Raw genomic sequence first — 19,485 nt, forward strand, 5'->3', positions numbered from 1 at the left:
TCCAGAGGTTTACTTATATCCATACAAACAAGGACATGTACATTCTACTAGACTTTCATGAGGGCTGGGATTTTTTTAATATATTTTATTGATTTTTTAAAAATATATTTTATTGATATTTTACAGAGAGGAAGGGAGAGGGATAGAGAGCTAGAAACATCGATGAGAGAGAAACATCGATCAGCTGCCTCCTGCACACCTCCCACTGGGGATGTGCCCACAACCAAGGTACATGCCCTTGACTGGAATCGAACCCGGGACCCTTCAGTCCGCAGGCCAACGCTCTATCCACTAAGCCAAACCGGTTTCGGCTATTTTATTGATTTTTTACAGAGAGGAAGGGAGAGGGATAGAGAGTTAGAAACATCAATGAGAGAGAAACATCGATCAGCTGCCTCCTGCACACCCCCCACTGGGTATGTGCCCACAACCACAGTACCTGCCCTTGACCGGAATCGAATCTGGGACCCTTGAGTCCGCAGGCCGACACTCTATCCACTGAGCCAAACTGGTTAGGGCAAGGGCTGGGATTTTTGTTAGCTATGGTCACTACTGAATCCCCAGCATATAGGGGGGATTAGGGAAAAGGCATCTTCAACAGAGGGAACAGGAAATGCAAAGTCAGGGAAGGTCTCCTCAAAGGATAAGGAATGCAAGCAGTTTGGAATGGCTGGAGAGCGGTGGACAAGAGTTTGGTTGAGGTCGGAACTCAAAAGGTTTTTAACTCTCAGCTAAGGAACATGACCTTTTTCCAGAAGGCAATGGGGTGGTTTTAAGCATGTGAGTGGCCAATGTGGGTTTCTCTCGCTATGGTGAAGAGAAGAGACTGGAGCCAGGTAACAGGTAGGGTGATTGAATAGGAGGTCACTAGGACCAGATGCAGGAGGGCAAGGCCTGGGCCAGGGAAGTCTCCACAGGAAAGGGGATCAGAAGTCCCACAGAAAGACTGGACATCAGTAACTGATCCCCTTTGGGAAGCCAGAGAGAGAGAGAAGTTGAGAATAGTATTCTGTGGAATGGAGGTACCACACATACCCATGGAGTGGAGAAAAGTAGATAAGGGCTCAGGGATGGGAAATCCCAGGGTTGCCTGGGGTCCCTGAGGTGAATATGTGGTCAGAGTTAAAACTGGCATCCATGATGAAGAGGGAGGGAGAGGTGTCTTAGTAGCAGGAGAGGATGACCTTAGGAAAGGGTCCCAGGCAGAGCCTGTGATTGGGCCTTTGGGGGAAGGAAGATGAACTGTTGGCACTTGGGCTGATGGTGGCCCAGGCCCAACTCCTGGCACCCCACGCACAAATATTCACAGCTTAGCATATCTCTAACTTGATGTGAACCCTTGGGCAACTCACATCTCTCAGAGTCTCAGTTCCATGATCACCACAATGGGAATAATTGAAAACCACTCACAAAGCGGTTGTGAGGATCAAATGAGGTCAGGATGGGAGAAAACCCTGTAAATTGTAAAGCCCCCTCTGAAACCCAGGCCCAGATCCATGGCACAGCAGACAGGCAGGCAATGTCCACTCACATCACACACTCCACACCCTCTCCGAGGCACATTTACACTCCTTATTAAACCCACCACGGGCAATGCTCCAGGCCTCCCCAATAAAAGCCCATATACACACCAAGTCTGAATGAATCCCTCTGTCTGGGTGGCCTGGAGCAAGGTGTGGGGAAGGAGATAAGAGTCAGGGGTGATTTAACTAGGGTAATGCTAGCTGCTATAACAAATAGACCCTAATGTGTGTAATGCTCGCAGTTTATTTCTCGCTCATCTGTAACAGTCCAAGACTGCTGTTTCTGGTTGATGAGTGGCTTGCCTTTGGGCACTAATGCAGAGACCCAGGTTTCTTCCTTCTTGTGTCTCCACAATCCCCTGGAACCTCATCATCTTCCGTATCCAGCCAAATAAAGGAAAAAGAGAATGTGGAGAGCATATACTACTTCAAAGCCTTGGTCCAGAAACAGCACACATCATTCCACTCACATTCAATTGGTGGGAGCTAGTCACGTGGCCATACCTTACAGCAAGGGAGCCTGGGAAATTAAAGTTTAGCCATGTTTCCAGGAAGTAAAGAACGTGAATTTGTGGTAAAGAAAGACTTAGTTTCTGCCACCGAAGGTTTCAGGTCACACGTCTAGAAAGGGGCAGGGTGTAGAGGGTAGACTATGAAAAAAGGGGTGTCACCTTTTCCTTTAGAGAGAGGGGCCCAAACTGGAGTAAAGGGCTATAAGTCCATACTGAAAGTAGTGGGTACATGCATGTTTAAGAAAGAGGCAAGCTGAGGGTTCTGGCTAAAGGGTCCAAGTTCATCTGGAACTGGGCCAGGCTGAGAGGGCAGGGCGGCACTCTTCAGTTGACAGGGCTCTACCGAGGTGGGTGGGATTTGTATGTGAGCAAGGTGAGTGTGAATGCACGTGTGTCTTTGAGCACAGATGCACCTGATCCATGTCCCTGCCCAGATGGGCGAGCGTGGGCTTACACATGCCTATGTGCAGGTGTGCCTGTCACATGTACCTGTCCACAGGACTGTGCATACATATGACTGAACACCAGGTGGTCCTTATGAGGGAGAGCCTGTGTGTTTATAGACAGGCACACCTGAATGATCTGTATGTGCATGACCATGTATGCAAGGTGTCCATCTGTCTGCACAATTAGGCACCTGCCTGAGAAGTGTCTGGGCACAACTGCCTGGAGGAGGTATGCTGAATGTGCACAAGCCCAGCACACAGCAGGTGTGAGATAAGTGTGTGCTGAGTAAAGTCCACGTGTGGATACGCGGTACACATGTACACAAGCCCATGGAAGCCCCTGCCAGGGTGTCCAGAGTTGCCTAGGTGTGTGAGCCTGCACTTCTGTGTGCCCAGGCATGACCTTGGAGCTCCCTGGGCAGGGTCAGACCAGGCTGAGCTCCTCTCTGGGCACACAGAAGCCTCTGTGTGTGTTGGTGCCTGTGTGGGGCGCTGCAAGGTTGTGTTGGTGGCATGTGTGTGTGTGCACGTAAATGTGTGTGTGTGCACGTAAATGTGTGTGTGTGTGTGTGTGTGTGTGTGTGTGTAGGAAGAGACTGTTCGCTCTCTTAGACCTTGCTTTTTTTCTGTGGTTCCGTTTCTATAGAGACACTTCCTGTGGCAGAGAAAAGAGGTAGTGAGTTGGTCTTTCAGGATGTGAGGGCCCACAGGAGCGGAGCTGGGCTCTCTCCACCGCCTGCCTGCCGCCCTGCAAGCTCTGCCTGCGGCGCTGCCCACAGTCCCCATGGTGGGTACCCCCCGTGGCGGGGACCGGTGAACAGCAGAGGCATGCCAGGGAAGCCCAAGCACCTGGGCGTCCCCAACGGACGCATGGTGAGTGCAGGCTCCAGGCCAGGCTCTTGGGGAGGGGTGGGCACACCCAGGGTGGAGCCCAGGAGCTCACCAGGCAGGGCTGGGCAAAAAGAGCCTGCAGGCTGCTTGTGGGTGGAAAAAGTTGGGTACACATAGCAGGTGGTGGGACCTGGTGCCCTCACCCCAGCACCTTCCAGATTGGCCTGCTGGGGACCTGGTCACAGGCTCTGGGTCCAGCCCCTACTGCTCCCTCTCCTGCTGCTTTGGCACCATCTGGAGCTGCCTGCATCCTAGGGTATAGGGACACTTGGCATGCCCCTTGGCCCCTGCACACCCCATGGTGGCCCAAGCCCCCACACCTCATTTAGCCTCAGCCCTCCCCTCCTCACCCCATGTTCTGATGCCAAAGGTCAACTAAGGGGCAGCCTGCACTGGGTCACTGCCCTGCAGCTGGACCTATTCCAGAGGCTTCCTGCCAGCACTGGCAGTCCTGGGGTAGCCTGGGAAGGGTACAGCTTGTCTGTTCTATTCCGGGGCTACCAAGAAGGGTAGAGGTGGCTGGGCTGTAGGATGCCCTGGCTGTTGCTGCTGCCCCACCCCCTAAACCCTCTCCCTGGCTGCTTGGCCTCTGGGTCAGAGTTGCCCTTGAAGGTCCAGCTTCTTTATTCCTGCAGCATATGGGGCAGACTGTGCTGGGCCTCCCTTCTCTCCTAGAATACCAGCCCCCTTGGCAGATCCCTTGTCCCTCCTAACAACTCCAGAAAGGCCAGACTGTGGCCTAGCCCCTCACCAGGCCTCAGCCTAGTATTACGGAACAAGGCCACTGGGTCTGGAAACCTGGGTTCCATTTTCCCTTACTAGGAGGTCCCCTCTGACCCTCGGTTTCTTCATCTGTAAAATGAGAATAGAGCAGATATCAAAGGCTTGTTGAGATGATTAAGTGGAAGGTGAATATGAGGCCCCGGACCCAGTATGAGGGCTCCATAAATGTCAGCCCAATCCCACCCCTTCATTATCAGCCCCTCATCAAGGATCCCCCGCCTCATCAAGAAACTGAGCCGCCCCCAAACACACTGCTGCCTCCTAATTCTCAAGATCTGTTTCCATCTCTCCTTCTTCCAGCATCTGTTTATTGCCCAGCCCCAGGCTAGCTGTGTAGGAGAGAGGCAGATCCCTCCAAGTTAGCCCAGTCGTCCACCTCGCTGTTTCTACCCTCAAGCTTACTGAAAGTTCAAGAACCCATGGGCCTCGCACTCCTACCCTGGAGGCATGACACTTGGGTGTCCAGGCCAAGGGGGACCATGCCCACTCCCATGCCCACCCCAGATGGCAGCTGCGGAGCCCGGAGACAGACTTTACCTCTACCCTTCCCTCATCAGCGATGTCTGCTCTGCCCAAAGTCATCGAGAGCAAGGAGGGCACCCACCTATGCGCCCGGCCTCAACAAGCCCACAGGCTTTCCTCTCAGCAACTGGCACACAGGTTTATCTTTGCCCTTCCTGGGCCTGTTCTGAATGTTCTGTGCCACCTTGGGAGCCACACTTGCGGGTCATCGAGAGCTTTCTGAGGCCATGTTCAGCTAAAACAGGGAGAGACAGACATGCATTGGCATCTGCAGCAGGGATGAGCATAGAGAGGCACCTGTGAGCTAGGTATCTGGCTCCTTCCAAGAATTACCTCCAGATAGAGGCTCAGAGGAATAAATGACTTGCTGAGGGCAGCTGGCGGATAGAAGGGCTTGCATTTGAACCCGGCTAGTCTGACTCAGTGCCAGGGCTCCTTTGCCTCCCCAAACTGCTTGGCTCTGTCCTCCCCCTCCTTCCCCAGCTGCCACCCCACCCGCCATCATTCCCTGCAGAGGCGATTTTATCTGTCATCCTTGTCTTTCTGCCACTCAGTATGTCAGGCAATTGCAGTAAAACCTGTCACTTAGAGATGACTCTCATCCCTCTTCCCAGAGATGTCTTCACACGGCTCCAACCACCACCTCATCTGTTCACTCCTTCATTCAACCCCTCCTTAGGGCCTGCTCCGTGCCACCCCTGCCCCAGGCACTCATGACCCAGGCCCATCATCCTGTCCCCTGCCCTCAAGCAGCTCCCAGTCTGGCAAGACACAAAAGACATGAGCACAAATACCAGAATAAAATTCAGGTTTGGGGAAGAGCACTGGTCAGGGATAGAGAAGGCTAGAGGGGGGCCTGGGGAGGGAGAGCTAACCTCTTCCCTCCCGTGGTGCACTGTGGCATGGAAGGCATCCTAAAAGGATGTGCCCACTGGCGGAGGGCATGGCCTGGAGAAAGGCCCAGATGTGGGAAACACTGGGGAGGGGTGGTTATTGTGTCTGTCAATCTCCAGAGGCCTGGTTAATCATCCCCACCCTACAAGGAGACCTGCAAGGCACAGCCCACTCTCCCTCTGGACCATCCATCTCAGGGCCAGGCCCTGAGTGACAGGTGGCCTTACCGAGGGGCCAATTCTGGGGTCAGCTCCACAGGGCTGCCTCAGACTGAAGGGGCCAGGCTCCTAGGGTTCTCTGTGGTATCTCTGGGCCTCTGTTTCCCCAAGTTAGAATGAAATGAGATGATGGTACAGAGTGCCCAGCACAGAAGACACTCAGTAAACTGACCCTCCCTTTGAGGTCTGACCTCTCCAGAGGTCAGGGTTCATGAGGAGCCACTAGGCTCTATACCCCCAATTGACCTTGCCTACCTGTGGCCCAAGGGCTGAAGCCCTGGGCCTCCCAGCTCCCCTGGGATGTCTCCTTTCCATCCTGGGAGGCAACTTAGTGCAGGGGAGACCTCAGGCTCCAGAGTCAGGCACACATGGGTCCTGATTTCAGCTCGGCCACCTCGCAGCCGCGTGACTCCTTGGGGCCTAGGTTTCCTCACCTGTGAGATGGGAGTAATAATCGCTGCCGCACAGGATCAGGATGTGAGGATGGCGTGAGAGCAAGGACACAGACTGTCAGAGAGTGCCTGTCACACATGGGAGCTCAGGAAATGGGGCCGCCCTCACCGCAGTGTTCTCAGAGTCCAGCGGCTCCCCCAGGGTCCTTTCCTAAGAAAAAGCATGGCAGACTGAGGCCCGACCATGGGTTGGGGATGCCACTGGCCACCACACCCTTCCTCATCCTCTCTTCCCCTTTTCTCCCCATTCACTCACCACTTCTCCTCAGGCAGGCCGGGTGGGGCCAGGCCAGCCCTGCTCAGCGCGATTTCCCCAGGCCTGGGAGCCTGGGCAGGTAGGAGCCGGGGCATCAGCATGTCAGCGGAGCCCTGACCACCACAGGCCGGCTGCTTTCACATATGGGCCTCGTTTGCCCTTCCCAGCAGCCCCAGCAGGTTGGGAATGCTGAGCCACATGCTACCCAGGGGGAAACTGAGGCCCAGAGAAGGGAAGTTACTTGCCCCAGAATAGTGGAACTGGAACTGGACTCCATCTCCGCCCTCTCACCTCTGGATCTCCGTCCCTATCTTGCCTCGACCTCAACCACAAAGATCAACAACCAGTAGGGCAAGAGGGGTTCAGGAAGGTGAACTGCAGGCTTCAGAGATGGGGTGTTCAGAGTGGAGCATCCCTGGTCGGGGAGGGGGTGCTGGGGCCACCTGGGGGTGCAGAGGAGGGCTACTTGGGAGCACTGGGGCAAAGAAGGGTCTTCATGGAATGGGGTTCAGCTTGGTTCCCTCCTACAACCCAGGCCTGCGCCCTGGATGCTACCAGAGTGATAAGGGAGAGAGGCCCAGAATTGGGTGGGTAGAAGCTGGGTGGGCAGGGGGATTCGGGCAGCTGGTATTTGGGGAAGACTGGTGTCAGTGGGCAGAGATTGGAGAGCTGTTGGGTAGGGGAGCAGGAGAAGATACCAGGCAGAGGAAAGAGCAAAGCGGGAAGCAGGAGTCTGTAGGGGTGAGGGGAAAGGTTTGATAAAGTGCAGGGTGGAGGTGAGGGAGGGGAAAGAGGGAGGCTGAGCCCAGGCAGGGCTTCAGCTGTAACTCAGCACCTGCTCGGCCTCCCAGGGCAGGGAGTGGGGCTTGCGGAGGATCTGGGAGCTGGCTCCACCTAAAGACACAGAAAATCAATTCGACCCAGTGCAACGGAGTGAGGGCTGGCTCCGGTGTGGGAACCTTTGCCCTCTCTGAGGCCCTGGCCTGGCCCCTGCAGTCATGGGGGCTCTGCCCAGGTTAGAGGGCAGGCCAGAGGAGGCCAGTGGGTACAGGAGGAGGCAGGACCAGGTGGCACCCCTGGAGAGGTGGGGGAATCAGGATGGTTCCCAGAGACCTGTGGGGAGGGCGCTGACAGTGGCGATGAGGCTGGGAACAGCTGCAGAGCATCCTGGGCAGGCAGGTGCCAGGAAGGGAAAGAGCAGGCTGGAAGGGACGTGTCATCCTCACACATCCCAGCAGTTCGGACTTTCTCCTGCAGCTGTGGGAGATGACTCAGATGAAACCGTTAGATGGGACAGAGCAAAGGCAGGAGGGTGAGGGCTGGGCGGGGTGCGCTGGGAACCGATTCCAGGCCCAGCCATGCCCTGCAAAACTTTCCCTCCTCCTCCGCAATATCTGACCCTAGTGCTCCTGGTGGGAAAGGAGGCTCCAGGAGGAGACCGCGGTTATGAAACTAGAAAAGGGCAGGGCTGGGATTTGAATCTGTGCTCTCTCCTCTGTGGCAGGACTCACAAACTTGAAAGGGGGAGAAGGGTCAGACACCAATACTAATACAACAACAATAATGTTGTTGTCAATATTATTTACATATGCCAGATAGTGTCCTGCATTCTTTATATATATTTAACTTATATAATCACAGCAACCCTTTGAAGTCAGGACCGTTATGTGCTCCATTTGTATAGAAGAAGAAACTGAGGCACAGAGAGGTGAGGTACCTGTCCAAGTCACACAGCACAGATTTAAACTCACACAGTCTGGGGCAGCACCTGCTTCCATAAGCAACATAAACACATCAAACCGGCCCCAGGGACCCAAGGAGAGCCTGAGCTCCTTCTTTTGTTAATTGATTTCAGAGAGGGAGATAGAAACATCAATGATGAGAATCATTGACAGGCTGCCTCCTGCACGTGCCCTATTGGGGACTGAGCATACAACCTGGGCATGTGCCCTTGACTGGAATCGAACCCAGGGCCCTTCAGCCTGCAGGCTGACACTCTATCCACTGAGCCAAATGGGCTAGGGCATGAGCCCCTTTTTGACACTGGCTGCTGCTCAGTACCAGCCAAGGTTGCCATGCTGGAAGGACTCAGGGTAGCTGGGGCATTACAGTCTTAAAAGGGAGATAGACAGCTGGGGTTTTCTGTAAAACTCCTGATTTTTAAAAATATTTTTATTGATTTTTGGAGAGGGAGAGGGGAAGAGAGAGAGACATTAATTGACTGCCTCCTGCATGCTCCTCCCTACTGGGGATGGAGCCCAAAACCCAGGCATGTGTCCTGACCAGGAATTGAACCGGCAACCTTTTGGTGCACAGGAGGACACCCAACCAACTGAGCCACCTCGGCTAGGGCAAAACTCCTGATTTTTAAATGTGGGAAACCACTTCAAACTTAAAGGGAAAAAAAAAACACATTTTGAGGACTAAGATATCAGTAATGTCCTATATCTGCAGGCCAGCTCCGTGACCTGAGTGCCCCAGGTGCCAGTGGGGACAGAGAGGGAGACTGCAGCCACAGAGGGAGGCAGGGAGAGGCTTCCTGGGGGAGGGGTCTTTGCAGACTTGTTTCGAGTGGGGATGGGAAGAAGGCACAGGTGGTGGAAGCTCCTGTTTCAGGGCCTCGTGAAAATGTAGGAGGTGAGAGGGTGGGGGAAATTGGGGATGACTCAAGCCCTGATGTTGGGAGCTCAGGTGATGAGAAGAAAGGCAGGATGCAGGGAAACTGGTTGGGTGCCCTGCTGTGCTGGTGGCAGAGGTGGCTTCCATTTGGGACTGGAGGAATTTGAAGCGCATGTGGGACATTGGGCGGAGATGTTAGCAGGAAGTTGGCTATGTGTGTTTGGAGCTGGGGATATGTGGGTGGAAGAAAGGGCCCGGGACAGAGTAAGGGAGGGGTAGCGGCCACGTTTCATGGGTAGGAGATGATGAGGAAGCTGGAGGAGCTGCTAGGAAGGTAGGGAGACCAAGCAAGAGTCATTTTGAAAGGAGGGTTTTCCTGTTCCACTAATGATTGGGATTCCCAGAGAAGTTGGAGTTGTGTGTGGAGGGAAGGAGGGGGGTGGAGTTGGTCTCTACAGCAATGCTATTCACAGTGGGGTCCATGGACCAGCAGTGTCAGCATCATCCAGGAGCTTGTTAGCAATGGCCCCATCCTGGACCTCCTGAACTTGAATCACTGGAGGTGGAGCCCTCCCAGTCTTTCTAAAGCATACTGAAGTTTGAGGACCACTGCTCTGTACTACAAAATAGTTTCCTGTGCCCTGCCCAAGGTGGGTGGGACACAAGGGAGACTCTGGCCCCCAAAAGCAAACAGTTGCTATAAGGAAATCCTCCGTTTTAGAGGCACCTCTCCTTCCTCAAAGACAACATTGACATAGCACTTTCAGCATGCTGGCCACTGTTCCCGATGCTGCAAATACTTTAAACTGATTTGATCCTCACAACAGCCCCAGGAAGTAAGTTACTATTGTTATCATCATCCCCTATTAGCAGATGGAGACAAACGAGTAACTTGCCCAAAGGCATACCGCTGGTAAGTGGCAGAGACAGGGTTCAAAGTCTACCCACCATGCTATATACCTGGCTTACCCAGCAGGCGCCAGAGGGAGCCAGGGGCGACTGGAGGACACCAGCACACAGGGAAGGGGCACATGATGGAGGGGACCTGGGGACAGCCTAAGCAAAACCTTCCCAGCAGTGGGCTGGCTGGGAATGTCCAGCACGGTCCTCCAGACAGAAGAGACCACAGCTCCAGTCTGGGGACTGGTCCCAGGACTGTTCTTTGAGAATCCATCCTGGACTGCACTCTGATTTCCTACCTCGGATCTCTTGTAGGTTTTGGCTGTCTCCGATGGAGGTAAGTGACAGGGCACGTGGAGGAAACCTGGCTGGGGGTGGGGTGGGGTGTATGTGAAAATGGGGTGGGATACCCCTGCCACTTGCTATCTTTTCCGGGGAAAGTATCTGCAGATGGGGTAGGGCCAAGGGGAAGGCTGCAAAGCTTACATCCACTTGTCCATCCCCCTGCAGAGCTGAGCAGCACGGTGGGACCCCAGGACCAGAGCGAGGGCCGAGGCAGCTCCCTCAGCATCCACAGCCTCCCCAGTGGCCCCAGCAGCCCCTTCCCCACGGAGGAGCAGCCTGTGGCCAGCTGGGGCCTGTCCTTCGAGCGGCTGTTGCAGGACCCGCTGGGCCTGGCTTACTTCACTGTAATCCCTGGAGAGGGATAGGGAGGGTGGATGGCAAGTGGGGCTGGGGGCATGGACAGAGCTTCAGGCTGGCCAGTGGGACTCCTCTGTCAGCTGCCTCTTCCACAGCTTTGCTTTGGCACCCTTTTCCTCCTCTCCCAGCTGGGCGCTTTGCTTCTCTCTGTCCTTGTCTCCGCCTCTCCTTTTCTCTCTGTGCTCTGAATCTGGCCCCATCTGTTTGTCTGGCACTATGGGTCTGGCTTGGCCTCTTAGCCCTGGGTCTCTATCCCAATCTCTCTGACCACATCCCCTGACTGGGTCTCTGACCCTTCACTACCCCGCCCCAGGAGTTCCTGAAGAAGGAGTTCAGTGCTGAGAACCTGACTTTCTGGAAGGCCTGCGAGCGCTTCCAGCAGATCCCTGCCAGCGACACCCAGCAGGTGGGGGTAAAGGAGAGCTGAGGCAGAGAGGTGGGACCCGGGCCTGGGCGGCGCCCCTGACCTTTTCCTGTCCCGCCTGCCCCAGCTAGCTCAGGAGGCCCGCAACATCTACCAGGAGTTCCTGTCCAGCCAGGCGATAAGCCCCGTGAACATCGACCGGCAGGCCTGGGTCGGTGAGGAGATGCTGGCTGAGCCGCGACCGGACATGTTCCGGGCACAGCAGCTTCAGGTGAGAGGGAGTGGCCTTGGAAGGGACCACAGTGGAGAAGAGGCGGGGCCAGATCCAGGGGCGGAGCCTGAACGGCAGGGGATGAGGGGTGGGGAGGGGGAAATTTGGTTGTGGGTTTGGGAACAAATAAATAGGGCGGGCGGGGCGCTGTTCAGAGGTAGGTACCTGAGGCTGTGGTGAAGGAGGAGGCCAGGGGCGGGACCCAGCAAAGGTAGGGGCGGTACTGAGTTGAGATGTGAGCGGGGCCAAGAGCAGGGGCGGGGCCTGGGCCCAGGAGGTGGGTGGGAAGGGCTCCCTCCCTAGGTTAGAGACCAGGCCAACTCCGGGAGCCTGGCCTGGGACGCGAGCTCACGGTCGAGGCGCCTGTCCCCGTAGATCTTTAACTTGATGAAGTTCGACAGCTACGCGCGCTTCGTCAAGTCCCCCCTGTACCGCGAGTGCCTCCTGGCGGAGGCCCAGGGGCGCCCCCTACAGGAACCTGGCTCCTTGCGCCTCGGCAGCCCCGACGCCACCAGGAAGGTGCGGACGATGGGCTATGGGGGACAGGGGGCCCGGTGCAGATCTGCGGGGTTGCTCGGGGTCTGCATGCGGGCTAGGGACCGGCCCGGTGCCAGTGCCTCCCCTGTACCTGCAGAAGCCGAAGCTGAAGCCCGGAAACTCGCTGCCGCTGGGTGTGGAGGAGCTGGGGCAGCTGCCACCGGCTGAGGGCCCTGGGGGCCGCCCGCTCCGCAAGTCCTTCCGCAGGGGTGAGAGCTGGAGCTGGCTTCAGAGAAGAGTGGGGCGGGAGCTTAGGCAAGCCTTGAGAATGCCCCTTCCTCCTACTTGTCCCACAGTCTGTACGTTTGTGAAAACCGAAATAAATGCAGGTCCCGGTGGCCACCACGTTCCCCAGGTGGTTTGGTTCCCAGGCTAGACACCAAAAGTCTGGGAAGCTTCCTCAGTAGCGATGCTTACAGGAACCCAAACCACGTTAGACCCATGCAAAGGCGCTCCAACGGGGTCCTCTGGCAGGGGATAGGCCTCAGCAGAGGGATGCCAGTGGGGAGGAGGCTGCCCTGCTTATTGCTCCCTCTCCCCTAGAACTGTCGGGCACAGCAGCAAATTCAGCCTTGCGACAAGAGTGCCAGGGCTCCCTCAACTCCTCCGCCAGTCTGGACCTGGGCTTCCTTGCCTTCCTCAACAGCAAATCTGAGGTAAGCATCCTGCTGGGGAAGACAAAGTGTGGGCTAGGGCCACTTTGTGTGGCCACCATCCTTCCTAGTCACCATCCCACGTCCATCTCCCCAGCTTGCTCCCCATAGCCAGTCCCTCCATCTCCTTACTTTCTACCTGTCCTCACCATATTGGGCCCCATGCATAGCATGGATGCACCCCCTCTTCAGCCAATGTGTGTGCCCAGATGTACACAGTATGTGTGTGTGTGGGGGGGGAGCAGGTGTGCTCTTGGGGGTGGTGGTGCATGTGTGCATGTATGTGTCCCAGTGAGCTTACCTGTCTGTGTACCTGTCCGCATGTCCTTGAATGTGTGCACATGGCCTCCTCACCACTCCTGCCCTGAATTAGTGCCATCGGAAGAGCCTTGGGAGCTCAGAAGGTGAGAGTGAAAGCCGGCCAGGGAAGTACTGCTGCGTGTACCTGCCTGATGGCACAGCTTCCTTGGTCCTGGCCCGACCTGGCCTCACCATCCGGGCCATGATGGCAGGCATCTGTGAGAAACGAGGCCTCTCTCTACCTGACATCAAGGTCTACCTGGTGGGCAACGAGCAGGTGTGAACTTGGCCTGGTCCCCAACTCTAACTCCCTTCCTGATCCTGATCCCACCCCCATTCCTGTCTTGGCTCAGCTATCACCTCAACCCCATTTCCATTCCTAATCCCCTGGACCACTAATTCAAATTCCATCCCATATCCTCACCCCCTTCCTAACTCCAGCCCCTACCCACCCTACCCCTGTCTCATGCCCAACTCCAAATCAACTCAGCACCAACTCCTCACTTAAACTCAGATATTCACTCTCAACCTCCAAAAATCCTACCCCCCACCCCCAGCCCATCCCGCTTTCCAGCTTCACCCATCATCCTCACTCTGATGGTTTCTGGGATGTCCAGTAGGGAGAAGGCCTGCTGGAGGAAGGTTTTCCTGCAGCACTCCCAGCTCAGACTGCCCATTCCTAAAATGACCATTTGGGGGAGCCCTCGCCTCCTCTGCTACTAGGAGCACCCCACTGCACCTAACCTATGAAAACGTTCCTTTAGGTGCAAATTAGCATAGCTTTAAAGAGGGGTCTAGGGGACAACTCACCTTAAAGTAAGGCTTTCAGTAAGGGGGGATCTAAAGTAAGACTGCTGCGTCCCAGAGGACCTGTCGGGATTTCATTCACCCAGTAGATAAGGCTTCAGGCCCTGCCAGGTGGGTGGGCAGAGGGACCTGGGCCTAAGCTGTCCTCCAGGTTCACTGGCTGGGGGTGAGCCAGACAGGATGTGATCAGGGAGGAGGAGTGGAACCTCCTGGGGTAGGCATTCCTGGTTGGTTGCAGGAAGGCTTCCTGGAGGAGGCAGCAGTTGATGAAGAGGAGGAGGAGCTGTGGGGGGAGTGAAGGCCTGGAGGTGGGTAAGAAGTTCAGGGCATGTTCAGGGGCTCAGAGCGTGGGAGTGTGAGGGCAGGGGAGGAAGAGCTCTGCCCATTCTCTCAAGCCTCCAGAGCAGCCTCCACAGCCCAGACGGACTTTCACGTCTGCTAAATATAACTTCACCGCCCACACTCCACCTGCCCCTGCAGCAAGCAGAGGCCCATGGTGAGGGAGAGCTGCCTCCCTGCCCTGGGCTGGTACAGGTAGGAGCCTCTGGGAGCAGTAATCACTGCAGCTACTGTTTATGTACCTACTGTGTGCCAGGCACTGTGCCAGACACTTCACATCCTCCAGTCCTCACAGCAGACATGGGGGAAGAGCCCTTTTTGCAGTGAGGACACAAGAAGTGTCCTTAATAGGTGGGGATGGAGAGAAGTGGACAAATGTCCAAAAAGGGACAAGGCCTGGATAGCTGCCCAAAGGTGGGTGTTGAAGGAGGAAATGCATCCACTGGTCTGGGTGGGATTCACATGCCTGAGGGACAAGGGGCAGCTGTCCAGGAGGCAGACCCTGTCCTGGACCAGGAAGAGGCGCCTGTGATCTAGGACCTAAGCCTGCCTCTTGCCCAAGTTACTCCATTACCATTTCGTGCCCCCCGCCCCCCGCCCCACCTCCCAGGTTTCCCATAACTCCCTTCCTTTTGCAATCTGTCCAGCATTCTTGCCACCCTTCTCCCTGGCTTTGGCCATACCAGACTCCGCCTCCAGCCAGGTTTCTAACGCATCCTCATCTGTACCTCTCACCTGCCCATCCGCCCTTCCCTCTAAACTTTAGGGCAGCCCCTAAAGAGGTGTAGGTGGTTCCCTGGGGCAGCCGGGATAACTAGGGGTGGGGGGAGGACTCAGACCCTGCCTGGCGTCTGCAGAAGGCCCTGGTCCTGGATCAGGACTGCACCGTGCTGGCGGACCAGGAAGTGAGGCTGGAAAACAGGATCACCTTCCAGTGAGTGTCCCTCCCGCGAGGGCTGGGTTGGGGTCGGTGTTCAAGCCACTGTTCTTCCTGCAGGCCCTTCCCCTGGTGCTAACACCTCTCCCGGGACTAAGAACCCCACCCGCAAGCAGGCACGTCTCCCCGGTTCAGGCTCCGCCTCCTCCCGCGGCGGGCGGGTGTGGGTTGGGAGGAGAGGCGGGCCCGGCGCTCCGCCCTTCCGCAGCCCGAGGGTCCCGTGCAGGCTTGAGTTGACGGCGCTGCAGCGCGTGGTGCTGATCTCGGCCAAACCCACCAAGCGGCTGCAGGAGGCGCTGCAGCCCATCCTAGCGAAGCACTGCCTGAGCGCACACCAGATCGAGCTGCGCCGGGTGAGTAGAGGGGCTGCGGGGCTGCGGGGCTGCGGGGCTGCGGGGCTGCGGGGCTGCGGGGCTGCGGGGCTGCGGGGCAGGGGCAGGGGCAGGGCGGCGGGAAGCGGGCTGCCTGTCCTGCGGGCTGCTGACCTGATCCCGCAGCCAGGCGAGAAGCAGCCGCTGGATCTGGGGAAGCTAGTGAGCTCGGTGGCGGCCCAGAGACTGGTGTTGGACACTCTCCCAGGTAGGGAATGTTGGCCCCAGGTGTGGTCCCCGGGGCTGACCGACCCAGGAGTAAGTGGGGCTCCAGGCGGGAGATGAACACAAAAGGTGGCGCTCTCTGCCACAGGTGTGAAGATTTCCGAAACTGGCGACACATATCCCCACCGAAGCCAGGTGAGCGAGAGGCGGAGAGCCCTCTCTTGCCCACTACACCTCCCCTCCTGGTTGTGGTTCTGACCTCACGTTCTCGCAGCGCACCCCACCTGGAACCCAGGACAAGGGCATCCATCTCCCTCCACTGCCGCTCAACTCCCTGGCCGAGGCTCCCAGTAGTGTCACTGGGAAGCGACAGACCTGTGACATTGAAGGTACGCTGGGGATGGTGGGAGCTAGGGACCAGTGGAGTTGGGACCATTGAGATGGCATCAGGGGACCAAATGTCATTTGAGCTGGAACAGGAGGTTGGAGGACCAGCAGGGCAGGGAGAGGGGGCCAGAGGGGACATTGGGGCAGGGGGCAGGAGGCTGTGGCCACAGTGTGGGCAGCAGGACTGTGGTGGAATAGTGTGTGCAGGTCTGTGTGGGTGGGCCCTGACTCTGTGGCCACCCCCAGGCCTGGTGGAGCTGCTGAACCGGGTGCAAAGCAGCGGGGCCCATGACCAAAGGGGCCTTCTGCGCAAAGAGGACCTGGTGCTTCCAGAATTTCTGCAGCTGCCTGCCCAAGGGCCCAACTCCCAGGAGGCCCCACCACAGACTGAATCATCAGCCCAGCCCAAGAGGGGCCCCTTGGACTCCACTGCCCACTCAGCCCTCTGACAGCTGTCCAACAGTCCAGGCTGGCCGCATGGCACCTGGCGGGCCAAGCATGCCATGGTCCCGCTCTGCATGCCGTGTCTGTGCTGTGAGTGTCCCTGGCCCCTTCCTGCCACGGGCAGGCCCGAAGGAAGAGCCAGGAGGGTTTGGAGAGGGGCTCTGAGTAGCCACACCCCAAGCTACCACCCCTTGGTCCCTCACAGGCTTGCCCCTCCATTCCTTACAGCCAGGCCACTGCGGGGAGGTAGGGCTCCCCTCCTTTCTTTCTCTACCCTGTGCAGGCATGCCCATCACAGAGGGGCGGTGTTGGCAGTGCCAGCCTCCCCACCCTGTGCCAAGCTTCATCAGGGAGCAGGAGGAGGGGCAGGCCCCTCCTCAGGGAGCCAGTATGAGCAAGGCCTGGGGCGGGGGGAAGTGGGTAGCCCCTCCCTCTAGCCACCGGACTCTACTGTATATACAGATTTTGCATTTGGGTTGGGGCAGCTAGGTTTGTCCTGGATGTATAATATTGTTATATAATAATTATTATTATTCTGCCTTGAGCTGTGTTCCTTGTATACCCTGTACTCCACCCCCCAAACCACACTGCACCCCCCAAACCACAATGCATCTGTCATCAAGGTCACAGTGCCTGGAGTGCCCCCTGACTTCCTGTTATCAGAACATCTCTTCTTGACTGTACAGAGTATGGGGTTGAGAGAGACAGAGAGAGAGAGAGAGAGAGAGAGAGAGAGAGAGAGAGAGAGAGAGAAAACACTCAAGAGGGAGGGAGAGGAAGGGGAAGACCCTCTGGGCAGCTGTGCCTCTGCCAGGTATGATCGTACTATTCCTTGGTTTCTGATCTGAGTACAGTGTCTAGTCACTCTCTGCTTCTTTATGGGACTGAGGGTCCCTGAAGATATGGCTGTGGTTTCTTTGAATGCATTAAAGGCCTTGTAGGGGACACTGGGCATTGTTGCAGGGGCAGGTCCTGCCCCTTGCCTGCTCTAGCTGGGTGGTCTTCCCTGTCCCAGGCAGCCAGGGAAACCCCACGTAGGGAAGACCTCCCAGAAGAAGGGCCCCAGCCTGTAGGCAGAGAAGCCAGATTCAGTCCTGGTGCTGAGACAGAGGAAGCAAAGGGACACAGGAGCTGCAAGAAGGTATCTGGGGAGTGAGGGGCCCTCTTGACCACCTCACCAGGCTGAGCTCTCATCCCCACTCCAGCTCTTTGCACTTTCTGTCACCTCTGCCAGGAGCTCCAGCTGCACCACCACCCCACCATGTCACTGGAGAGATGGGGAGGGGGTTGCGTTGCTGGCCCACTATGCTTTTCTCCAGAAGTCAAAGCCAAACCTTCCTATTTAGGGGACTTCAGCACTCTGCCCCCTCAGTCCATGTTGTTTGGCTATGTTGACCCCTAGCTGCTGGCATGAGCTCATGACCCAGGCCTGGCCAGTCAGTTTAGTTCAGGGATGATCTCTCATTCGGTTAGAACACCAATCCTGGTCATTTTCTACCATCTCCTGGGGACTTGCAGAAAAGACCTGCAGGGAGAGAACCTACATGCAAATGAAGGCAACACAGGAGATCAGGACTGAGAGATGGAAGGAGATTCCTGACAAAATTATCTAAATGCCTACATTCCTGCATGCTCGACGTTAGCCACTTGTAGACTTCCTCCTGCAATAAATCCGCGTGCTCATTCTTTGGATGTGGGTCTACTTGTTATTGTACTGGGGTTTCTAAGATCTGCAACCACAGAGTCCTGTTTCATTGAAGCTCTTGTCTCAAACACCTCAGAGGAGCCGTCCCTCGTCACCTCGTGCTGTGGCCTGTGTGTGTGTGTCCCCACATTCATATATTCAAATCCCCCAGTGAGATGGTACTTGGAGGTGGGGCCTTTGGAAGGTGATTAATATGAGGGCGGGTCAGTGCCTTTATAAGAAACCTCAGAGAGCTGCCTCACCCCTCCCACCATGTGAGGGACACATCGAGAAGACTGTCATCTGCAGCTTGAAGAGAGCTCTCACCAGACCCCAACCATGCTGCCACCCTGATCTCAGACATCCAGCCTCTGCAACTGTGAGAAATACGTTCTGTTGTTTATAAGCCACCCAGTCTCTGGTATAGTTGTTCTAGCAGCCCAAATGGACGAAGACATCATATACCATGTGCTCCCCAACGTTATTCTCTACCATGTGACCCAGTTTTCTTCCTTCACAGCACTCAGCCCACTCTGTAACAACCTTATTTACTTCTTTACTAGTATACTCATTTGCTGACAATATGATGTAGGTGACTTAATGGCAGGGACCTCATCCCTCTTTGTCACCTCTGTATCCCCTTGGCCTAGTGGGCTGACAAATGATGCCACAGCCTCGGATAGTCCCAGCAAAGGATGCAGGGACAACAGGGCAGTGGGGATCCTGGGCAGTGGACAGCTTAGCACCAGGGTCACAGCCTGTGGCTGAAGATGTGGGTAGGGAGACAACCCATGTCCCTTCCCTGGTCAGCTGCAGAACCCCTCACACTTCCTGGGCCCCAAGGCTTCACCCTGTGGCAGGAGACACCCTTCCATGCCCCAGGATAGAGAGGTGGGGGCACAAGATCACAGACAGGGTATCTTCTCAAAGTTGGCAGATCCTCAGGCCAAGCCCACCCTTCCGCAAACCTCCCAACTGCCAGTGATGTGCCTGTCAAACTGAGGAACCAAGGAGATTGCCTCATGAGAAAGGGGGCCATGAGTCGGGTGGATGAGCCTTCCTGAAGGTTGGCCCCTGCAGGCACATTCCATCCTTTATCTCATTTTTGTCCTCATAACAAAACAGCCCAGTGGGTATGAAACCATGGCTGCAGGAAGGGAAGTGAGGAGCCCAGGATTCTGCAAGGAGCTTGACCAGCCAGCCCGCAGGCTCTGACTCAGGAGCACAACCCAGGAAGGGCCTGGATGCTGTAGAAATTCCTGCTGGGAAGCCAGGGCCTTTTCATGGAGGGGACATTGATATGGCCGCTCTGGGGGGCAGTTTGGGAATTTCTGCTAACAATTAAAACCACACCCATGTGACCCCAGCAGTGCCACTAAAGAGTCACTCACTCCTGGGCATGAGGAAGCCCATCCCTGCAGGGTTGCTTATGACCTGAAAACTGGCAAACAGCCAAATGTGCATGGTGGGGGTGCGGTGGGTGGGGAGGGTAACAATACTTGGTGGTG

General features: G+C 56.3%; 1 protein-coding gene across 2 annotated transcripts; it reads left to right on the forward strand.

Moving 5' to 3' along the window:
* The first annotated feature begins 3,159 nt into the window (after positions 1-3,159).
* Positions 3,160-17,984, forward strand: RGS14 (regulator of G protein signaling 14). Of its 2 annotated transcripts, none has more exons than XM_080673110.1 (15): positions 3,160-3,354; positions 10,332-10,353; positions 10,527-10,705; positions 11,032-11,124; positions 11,210-11,353; positions 11,729-11,872; positions 11,988-12,099; positions 12,434-12,546; positions 12,917-13,120; positions 14,847-14,923; positions 15,135-15,279; positions 15,424-15,505; positions 15,611-15,657; positions 15,737-15,851; positions 16,096-17,984. In XM_080673110.1, exons 1-15 carry the CDS (start codon positions 3,310-3,312, stop codon positions 16,296-16,298), a joined length of 1,725 nt encoding a protein of 574 aa, XP_080529236.1. In that variant the 5' UTR covers positions 3,160-3,309; the 3' UTR covers positions 16,299-17,984. The 2 variants fall into 2 exon arrangements, with proteins under 2 accessions (XP_080529236.1, XP_080529237.1); XM_080673111.1 differs by having other exon boundaries at positions 15,153-15,279.
* Positions 17,985-19,485: the final 1,501 nt, after the last annotated feature.

The sequence above is a fragment of the Plecotus auritus genome (assembly GCF_963455305.1).
Source record: "Plecotus auritus genome assembly, chromosome: 6".
Lineage (NCBI taxonomy): Eukaryota > Metazoa > Chordata > Mammalia > Chiroptera > Vespertilionidae > Plecotus > Plecotus auritus.